The 9,623-nt window shown below is 54.0% G+C and overlaps 1 protein-coding gene across 1 annotated transcript; it reads right to left on the bottom strand.

The window, feature by feature from the left end:
* Positions 1-3,080: 3,080 nt before the first annotated feature.
* Positions 3,081-9,623, bottom strand: CRABP2 (cellular retinoic acid binding protein 2). Its single transcript, XM_027529949.1, has 4 exons — positions 8,386-9,623; positions 4,323-4,501; positions 3,996-4,112; positions 3,081-3,532 (listed from the first exon to the last, which is right to left on the bottom strand). The coding sequence occupies exons 1-4, from the start codon at positions 8,453-8,455 to the stop codon at positions 3,482-3,484; spliced, it is 417 nt and encodes a 138-aa protein (XP_027385750.1). The 5' UTR covers positions 8,456-9,623; the 3' UTR covers positions 3,081-3,481.

Genomic DNA, 9,623 nt, shown 5'->3' with positions numbered 1-9,623 from the left:
ATTTGGGGAGGTGGGTTTGAGCAAGTACACTTAGGGTATATAAGGTTTTCACAAAAACTGGTTGGGGTCCTTGGCTAAGAGGAGACTCTGCCTTGGGCCCGCCGGTGTAATAAACTGCACTCCACTATTTGCATTGTCCTTTGAGTGAGTTTGTTTCCCAAAACGCGTGGCTACAACAATGCACAAGCTTTGTTGCCCCACTGCGGGTTCTATCTTCCTAGGCCAGGGACTGAAGCCATGTCCCCTGCACTGGCAGGTGGATTCTTAACCACTAGACCCCCAGGGAAGTGCCCCAATATGTTTTGAAGCATCCCCTGGCAGCATTGTGAAGGATAGATCAGAGACGCCAAGAGTTTACTATTGCTAAGTGCTATATACTTAATGAGATTTATTTTATTTAACTATTACAACATCCTTGTGAGGTAGATGTTATATATAATTGCTGTTTTCTAGATTAGAAGCCTAAGACTCATAGCAGCGCTCTTCCCTGGATAAGTGCTCCTTCCCATCCCATGGGATCCTGATGGGATTGTTAATCACCTTGCCAGACCTGTTCCTTGGCCATGGGTGTGGTGTGAGGTCCAGGCCCGGCCAATCAGTGGGCCCCTTGCCCTGACGACAGCGACTAGTCCCAGGGGCCAAGGGATGGTCATGTGGTATGAGCAGAAGCAAACTGAATCCCGGGATGTTCAAGATAAAGACTCTGGGAGAGAGTCCCGCTTCTTTGTGGATCTCAAGCTGTTACCGTGTTAGCCGGAGGCATATGAAACCCATTTCCTATGACGTAGAGATCATTTCTCTGTGACAGGATTGAAGGTGAACAATGCACAAAGGAACAGATGAGCAGGATGTGGATGCAAAGGGAGAGGTTGACGTATGCGTTTGAGTCGCTGGATTTAGCCACACCTGAAGTTAGACCCGACTGAAACTTCCCAGTCCCAGTACATAAGCCTTTCAATTACATTGTTTTGTGTTTTAAAAAAGCCAAATAACTGATTCCACAATCCCATATATCCAGAAAAGATGAAAACTCTAGTTTGAAAATACACACATTTCAAAAATATACATGTACTCTGCCCCTGTGTTCAGAGCAGCACTATTTACAATAGCCAAGACATGGAAAAAAGCCAAGTACCCATTAACAGACAACTGGCCTAAGAAGATGTGGAATACTGCTGTTGCTGCTAAGTCGCTTCAGTCGTGTCCGACTCTGTGCGACCCCATAGACGGCAGCCCACCAGGCTCCCCGGTCCCTGGGATTCTCCAGGCAAGAACACTAGAGTGGGTTGCCATTTCCTTCTCCAATGCAGAAAAGTGAAAGTGAAGTCGCTCAGTCATGTCCGACTCTTAGTGACCCCATGGACTGCAGCCCACCAGGCTCCTCCATCCATGGGATATTACTCAGCCACACAAAAAAAATGAAGTATGATTATTTGCAGCAACATGGATGGAGATTATCATTCTAAGTGAAGTAAGCCAGACAAAGACAAATATTATATATCACTTATATGTGGAATTTAAACAGTAATATAGGAAATTTCCTGGCGGTCCAGTGGTTAGGACTCGGCACTTCTACTGCAGGGCGCCAGAGTTAGATCCCTGGTTGGTTCGGGAACTAAGATCCGTAAGCCACAAAGTGTGGCAACAAACAGACAAAAGCAAGCGAACTTGTTTACAAAACAGAAATAGACTCACAGATATGGAAAACAAATTTATGGTCACCAAAGGGGAAAGGGGTGGGGGAGGGATAAATTACGAGTACGATATTAATGTGTGTTAGTCACTCAGTCGTGTCCGACTCTTTGTGACCCCACGGATTGTAGTCCACCAGGCTCTTCTGTGCATGGGATTCTCCAGGCAAGAATACTGGAGTGGGTTGCCATTTCCTTCTCCAATGATGTTAATAGATACACACTAATATATATAAAATAAGGATTTACTGTATATTCACTATCTTGTAATAGCATGTAATGGAAAAGAATTGAAAAAAATCACTTTGCTATATACCTGAAACTAACACAATATTGTAAATCAACTACGTGTGTGTGCAAAGTTGCGTCCAACTCTTTGTGACTCCATGAACTGTCGCCCACCAGGCTCCTCTGTCCACAGATTTTTCCAGGCAAGAAATACTGGAGTGGGTTGTCACTTCCTACTTCAGGGGATCTTCCCTAGCGCAGTGGTAAAGAATCTGCCTGCCAGTGCCAAAATCAACTATACTTCAATTAAAAAATACGACCCAGATAACTGAGGCCCAGGGAAACCAGGTAACTTTTCTGAAGTCACAACTAGCAAGTGGAAGAACTAGGATTTGAACCTCGCTTATCACTTGTGCTCACTTGGCCCCAATCACATCGTGATAACGTGAATTGCAAACAGGCAAACCAGTTAGGAGCTGCTGCTGGATAAACCAGGTGAGCAATGAGAAAGCTGGGTCTAGTGCAGTGGCGTGTGAAAGAGATCGTGATGGAATTTGGGAAGACTCGGAACTGAGTGTGGAGGCTCAGGGAGGTGCGTGGGAGGAGGACCTAAGGGGCTTGGAAGATCCAAGAGACGGGGCAGACGTGGCAGACGGGGCAGAGTGAGAGATTTCAAGGCAGAGACAGGCTTGTCTCAGACACAGAGTGACATGGGAAGAGCAAGGCCATCCTGTGGGTGGTGATGAGTCATCTGGAGCCACGTGGGAGGCCAAGGCCAGGCCTGCGGTCGCCCACACGTTGCGGTTGGAGGAGAGAGAAGGAACAATCGGAGGAGGAGGAGGGAGCTCTGTCGCCATCACAGGAGAAGGTGGGAGTCAGTTGCTCAGCACCTGCTGAGAGTCAGAGGATGAGGCCTTAGTAACTTTGGAAGCCAGAGCTGGGGACAAAGGAGGCTGGAGGAGGGGGAGTGAAGGTGATGGTCATGGATTCCACAGCAAAGGAAGGGCCGGTGATGAGGAGGGTGAAGGCCAGGTGGTTCCCTCCGCCTTGTGAACCTTGTACCAGTGCTGCTGAAACATCAGACTCTCTCACACTGCCTTTCAAAGGCAAAGCTGGACCCAGGTGACTTACCCAGCCCCTTCCCAACGAGCCAGAGACAGGTTTTATTTCCTAAAACATTTTAATAAAATTAACCAATAAATATTCTACACCGTATGGGCTACAGGGACAAAGAATGGAAGACAGAGGGCCCGTCTTTCCTACTTAGGCCCTCGGGTCCCCTTGCAGAAAAGGAGAGAGATGGTGCTACGGGCTGGTTTGGGGCTAGGACCAGGGTGGGGGTCGGGGGAGTGATCCTGGAATCGGTGATCTGGGCTCCATCCATCGTGTTGATATATGGGGAGGAGAGGAGGGGTCAATAAAAGGAGAGCCCCTGCAGAAGGCAACCCAGAACCCCCAGAAGTGACTGGGATGAGGGGAGAGCTAGCCTAGAGGAAGGGGTGGGGCAGGAGGCAGGGAGCATGGGCGGGGGGCAGCTCTGGTGGCTCTGGGGCCGCAGCCGCTTACTCCCGGATGTAGACCCTGGTGCACACGATGTCATCCGCCGTCATGGTCTGAAGGGAGAGAAGTCATTGTTAGCCTGGGAGGCCCCTGGTTCCTGTGCTTGGGAGCAGGAGGGTTGCTTGGAAGTACTCTGCTTGGCCTCCAGGTCCAAACCTACTTCTTGGCTCAGGACGGTTCACAAAATGCCTGGGCATCATGTGATGGAGGACAATAGAGGCCCAGGGTCCATTCTACGCCTCCCTCCCCAAGCCAGGAAGATCCCCCCAGAGAACTGCTGGGGCCTTTCAGAGCAAGTCCTTTGCTCCACGTGGAAGGGACACCCTTTTGCATTTGCACAAGGGTACTGCCTGGGACACAGACAGCCTAGTTCTGCCCCAGCAGCTCCATCAGGAGGCAGAGACCAGCCACCGTTGTTCTTAAATTTCCTGTACTGTGGAATGTCCTGGAAAATCTCTGAAGGTAGCACTGGGCTTGCCCTGTCTGAGCTAGGAGAAAAGCAGGAAGAAGCCTTACCAGGATCAGCTCTCCATCGTTGGTCAGTTCTCTGGTCCAGGAGGTCTTGGGACCCTCTCCCTTCAACAGCCTCTGCTCACAGACCATTTTGTTCTCGCTCTCCCATTTCACCAGGCTCTGTATGAGAGGGTGGCCAGGTGAGTTGGGCCCACAGCCAGGACAAGGGGGGCCAACAGAGGGACAGAGGAAGTGCCACCTTTCTATCCACCAACACTACTCTCCCCGCTGGAACTGGAGGAAAGAGTCAAGGGAAAGATTGGAAAATGTCATGGTGAGACACCAGGCAATGGATCCCATGACCCCGAGGGACCCCATCCCTGCACGCACCTTACAGGGTCTCCCATCCACAGTCTGCTCTTCAAACTCCTCTCCGATCTTGAAGTTGATCTCTGTGGTACGCACGGTGGTGGAGGTTTTGATGTAGAAAGTGTCCCCCTCCTGTTTGATCTCCACTGCTGGCTTGGATGCTGCAGCCACTGCGATCTTCCTCAGCATCACATTCACCCCTGTAGGGAGGGTAGAGGATGGACGCTCCGGGCACCTGCCTCACACCCTCCCCAGGAGAAAGCAGGAGCAAGCTGAACTGTGAGTCGACTGGGAAGAGAGGGAGGCTTCCTGCATGTCCAAAAAGCGCCTTGAAGGGAGGGCAGGTGGTGCAGCCCTGATGGCTGGTGGGTTCAGGGAGGAGGGGCAGAGAGGCAGCGCCTCCCTTGGGATTTCTGTTTCTAGCTTCCACCTGGATGCGTCAGCAGCCCTGCACTGGGATCCCACGTCTCAGCTTTGCAGTCAGTTCTCCCCGGTCCCTTCATCCTGCTACAACTCCCCTAGGCTCCATTCACCTCACTTTTGGTCCTTTGTCCACCTTCCTTGAGACCATCTGCTGGGATGGGCTCATCAGAGTCACTGTGTCCACACCCCCACTCATGTGCAGGGCAGACTCTCCTGAGCCAGCGCTCACTACTCATGTCCTGAAGTAGCGGCCACTTCCCTCTTTGCCTACTCACCTCCCCTGTCTGGTGGCCTTGATTTGCTGAGTCTCTGTCCCTCCCAGAATGAGAAGGAACAGGGATTCTCAACAGGGGAGGGGGTGTGACAGCTGTGTCCCCCTATAGAATGGTCTGTAGCCTGGGGAAGCCACAGGCTGTGAAATAAGATCCATTAGGCCATGATTTCCATCTGGCTCACCCTCCCTTTCAGGCTGGGTGAGCCTGGGCTAATGGCTTAACCTCTCTGAACCTTAGATTTCTCAATTGTAAAATGGAAACAATAGCTTCTTCAAGAGCCTATCAAATGGGACAATGTGTGTTTAGGCTGGAGCACACACAGTGCCGGGCACATCTGTAAGTTTTCAAACAGTAGCTACTCTTATTGTTGTTGTTTTTACTGATTAAAGGAAGGCAAAGAAAAAGCCAGAATTGGGGCTCAAAGTTCCATGCATCAGACTCCTGTTCACCTGCCCTCCTGGAAGACATCTACATCCCTCTCCCCTCAAGGGACACTCCCCTCCCCTCCTGTGATGTACCCCGACTCCAGGATCACCCACCCTACTTCAGGGCCCAGGTCTTCTCATTCAGGTTCTGTGGGTTCAGAGTCCCTGTGACTGTCCCCCTGTCCTTTCCCAGACTGGACCCCTTCTCTCCTCTCCCTAGTTATTTAAAAGGAATGGGGTAGCCGGAGAGAGCAGCCCTCTGCCAGGAAGTCAAGCAGGCCGGGAGGCATCTCTAGTTGGGGCCCAGGTCCAAGCCCTGCACCGCTTCACCTGGCCTAGCCTCCGGCCCTGAACTGGAGCAGAACCATTCCGGGTAACAATGGATGAGGATGAGGGGCCAAACTGGGCTGGGCCAGGTGAGTGGCCTGGGATTCCCCTGATGTGGGCCAGACCCCCGGCTCTCCTCCAGACTTGGATCCCTAGAGAAACAAATCCCCTTTCCCCTTGGCACCAGCACAGACCCACTCTCCTGCAGGCAGAAGGGAGTAGGAGGAAGGCCTGTCCCTCAGGAGCCCAGGGGCCCATTTCTTGGTTGCTGATCTCTTGGGACCAGGGAGCAATGACTGAGGTTCCTAAGACAAATTGACCTGGTAAAAGAAACACATCCTGCTCCAACTCCTTGAACAAACAGACTGCTTCACTCTCTGGTGCTACCTGGGAAATTCATCCTGCTATCTAACAATTAGCTTTCCCGTTACAGAAACAGGAGCGGCTAGCTATGTGCTGTGCATGTGTGCTAAGTCCCTTCAGTCGTGTCCAACTCTTTGTGACACTATGGATCATAACCCACAGGCTCCTCTGGCCACAAGATTCTCTAGGCAAGAACACTGGAGTGGGTTGCCATGCCCTCCTCCAGGGATCCTCCCAACCCAGGGATTGAACCTGCGTCTCTTACACCTCTTGCATTGGCAGTCAGGTTCTTTACCACTAGCGCCACCTGGGAAGCTATGTGCCATGACCATCATATTGGATGGGACGAAGAAGTGAAGTGAGTTAGAAGTGAAAGTCGCTCAGTTGTGTCAGACTCTTTGTGACCCCATGGACTATACAGTCCATGGAATTCTCCAGGCCAGAATACTGGAGTGGGTAGCCTTTCCCTTCTCCAGGGGAATCTTCCCAACCCAGGGATTGAACCCAGGTCTCCTGAATTGCAGGAGGATTCTTTACCAGCTGAGCCACAAGGGAAGCCCAAGAATACTGGAGTGGGTAGCCTATCCCTTCTGCAGAGGATCTTCTTGATCCAGGAATTGAACCGGGGTCTCCTGCATTGCAGGCAGATTCTTTACCAGCTGAGCCACAAGGGAAGGTGTGGGTATCCTCCAAATACCTGAGCATCCCTCCCCAGGAGAGAGACCCTTGAATAGGACAAAGAGGAGTGAGAAGGGACTGAGGTTCCTGCGGAAGCAAGGCTAGGTTCAGAGAGGACACCCCTCCCGTGGCCTCTGGTGACTGTGGTGCTGGGCCAGGCTCAGCTGACCTTGGCTGATTCAGGACTGTGTTTGTCTAACGGGTCTGTTTTCAATCTGTCCCCTCAGCAAGCCCCGAGGAGGGCACGTGGCTCTGAGAGACCCCACAGGAAGGACAAACAGACTGAAGACAGACAGACAACAGGGTTGGGCTTGGGATCTAATCCTCCAGCCGGGGCCTGCGGGTGCTCCAGGCCACTGCTTCGTTCACTAGGGAGAGGGGCCAGCATCCAGAGATGATGGGGGAGGAACGGCATCCAGGCTTTCCGAAGGGAAAACTTTTCTCCTTTCATTTCAACAAGGGTAGAGCAAGAAAGGCTGACAGGACTCCGAGAAATACTGCAGTCAGATTGCAAGAAGAACTAACAGTGAGGAAGGGTGTGGAAATCCTCGCTTTCCTCGCAGCATTCCAGACCTTTCCTCATTCCTAACTCATTTCTACAGCTCCCTGCCCCACACAGGGTGCCCTCTGCCCAGTCCAGCCAGAGTCTGTTCAGGCCAGAAATGGAGGGCTCCAGGGTTTCCAGGTGGCTTCCGAGTCGCTGAATTCTTGACTAATCTCCATCTCTCTTCAAAACCCTCTCCCCAGCCAGTCCAGGCTTTCTCTACCCACCCCCCCAACCCCCTCACCCCCACCCCGGCCCCTCAGACACCTGAGGGCACACAGGAGTTGGGACAGGCAGTCTAGGTAGGTTCAACTTCTTCCACCTTTAACCAGCTGGGCTGCAGCCGGGCTCTCCAGGGAGGGAGGGAGGGAGAGGAGAACTTGGATTTTCCGAAAAGGAGGGGGTGGCTGGGGTTTCACACGAAGCCATTTGTTGAAATCTAAGAAAGTGATAATTATCCAGAGCGATTTTAGGACTCTAGTTGCTCGCTGTAGGAAAATATTTGTCTCACAGATGGAGGGTGGGGGGAGCACAGTGGAAAAGTTCTGAAAGGGGAAGAAAAGGGAATCTGGGGGCCCTGCTGTGACGGATCACCTAGTGGGCGGAACCCGAGGCAAAGAGGTAAGGAATCTGCCCCCGGAGATTGGGTTACCTGCAGGGGGCAAAGGGGAAGGAGGCAGGAATGCCTCCGGGGGGGTTCGGCTGGGTAGAGACCCAGGCACTCAGCCTGGACGCAGTGTGTGCAGCTTCTGAACAGCGGAGAACCCCCTTGCCTCACCCCAAGAGATACCGACCTCGTGCTTCTGGTTTCTACTTGATTCAGAGGCTGAGTCACCGCAGCAGCTGGCACCGGTGGGCGCCCCGCCGGAGAAAGAAGGATTTAGGTATTCCGGCCCAGCGTCCCAGGACCCAGGCGTCTGGCCCCTATTCTTGGGGATGTAGGCGCCCAGCTTCCCACGCCTTGGTTCCAGCTTCCCTTTCTTTCTCATACCCACCTCCGATGCCTCGGCACCCCCTCTTCTCTCCCCAGCGATCAAAAATCTCCTTACCCAGCACTTTGAGCAAATCCTCGAAGTTCTCCGATCGGATGATTTTCCAGTTACCAGAGAAGTTGGGCATGGTGGCGGCGCTAGTGGCGGGCCCCTTAGATCTTTCCACTGGAGCACTGGACGCTGAGTCGTTTACTCAAAAGAGATGTCTCCGCCGCCTTGCGGGACTCAGGAAACCGGGAAGGTCCGAGGACAACCCAAAAGCCGGCCTGGGCTCCTGCGCGGACAGCTTTTATACCCTTCGCGGACCCGCCCTTGCCCAAGAACGAGGTGGCCCCGCCTTCCGTCCCGCCCCCCTCCCCACCTGTGGGGGCCTTGAGCCCGGTCCCTTCATTACCGTCCCACCCCCACCCCCACTACGGCCTCTGGATCTAGACCCATGGGCGGGTCCAAAATTCACCGAGGGGGCCGGAGATTGCTGGCTCCCGCGCCAGTGGGTGGATGAGGAGGCGGATGGGGGGCGAGCCCTAGGATTGGGCTCTCAACCGGGAAGGGAGGGCGCCGGGTCCGGGGCACAGAGGCTGGGGTCTCACATCTGCAGTCCGAGGCACAGGGTCGCATCTCGCCTGTTCCCCATCCCTCCCCAACCTGACACTGTGCACTCTGCTCCTCGGCGCCGGACCCGGCGACACCACCAGCTGGTGAACCACTCCTTGCGAGTCGGAGCTGGGGCGGCCGAGGTCCGCTCCGCTGAAGCTGGAGCTGGATCCAGGGTGACCGCTCCGAACTCGAGAGAGGCTGGGGGGTCCTGGGGTTCAGGGACCAGGCACCTAAGTGAGGCAACGGCACCCCCTGCTGGAACAACTCGAAGACGCTGGGAGGGGGTTCACCCTCGCCCCCCGCCCGAGACTCCCCACCCAGGTTTCGGGCTCCAGTAGTGCCTGATGGGCTGAAAGTTGGAGTAGGGAGACTCATTCCTCTTTAAGAATTGGGCGGGCGTCGAAGGGTTAAACAGGAGCCTTGAGCCCGAGCCTACGGAGGGCAGAGGTCACAGCCAATCACTTGACACGAGCTCTTTATTTAGGCGCTTTCTCTGTCACTCTGCTCCCCAGACCCCCGAGGGGATCGCAGTACGTGGCAGGGAGGGGAGGCGGGGACAGAGGCGCTGAGCCCCCGGCGCGCAGAGCTGCCACCTCCGGGTGGGGGTGGGGGCGGGGGAGCGCGGGCTGGGTGCCCGGGGAAGGGGAGGAGCAGGGTCTCAGGTGTCACCATTCTGAGCCGTAAAACGGCGGAAGGAG

The sequence above is a fragment of the Bos indicus x Bos taurus genome, chromosome 3 (genome assembly GCF_003369695.1).
Source record: "Bos indicus x Bos taurus breed Angus x Brahman F1 hybrid chromosome 3, Bos_hybrid_MaternalHap_v2.0, whole genome shotgun sequence".
NCBI lineage: Eukaryota > Metazoa > Chordata > Mammalia > Artiodactyla > Bovidae > Bos > Bos indicus x Bos taurus.
The sequence above is the reverse complement of the archived record's forward strand: the minus strand, read 5'-3'. Positions and strand labels throughout refer to the sequence as shown.

What these genes read in the sequence shown, in the direction of transcription:
- CRABP2 (XM_027529949.1), bottom strand. Translation starts at nt 8,455, where the DNA reads ATGCCCAACTTCTCTGGTAACTGGAAAATCATCCGATCGGAGAACTTC. An exon ending in TGGATGGGAGACCCTGTAAG is followed by an intron (nt 4,113 to 4,322) that starts GTGCGTGCAGGG and finishes CCTCTCATACAG; the next exon opens with AGCCTGGTGAAATGGGAGAG. An exon ending in ACGATGGAGAGCTGATCCTG is followed by an intron (nt 3,533 to 3,995) that starts GTAAGGCTTCTT and finishes CTCTCCCTTCAG; the next exon opens with ACCATGACGGCGGATGACAT.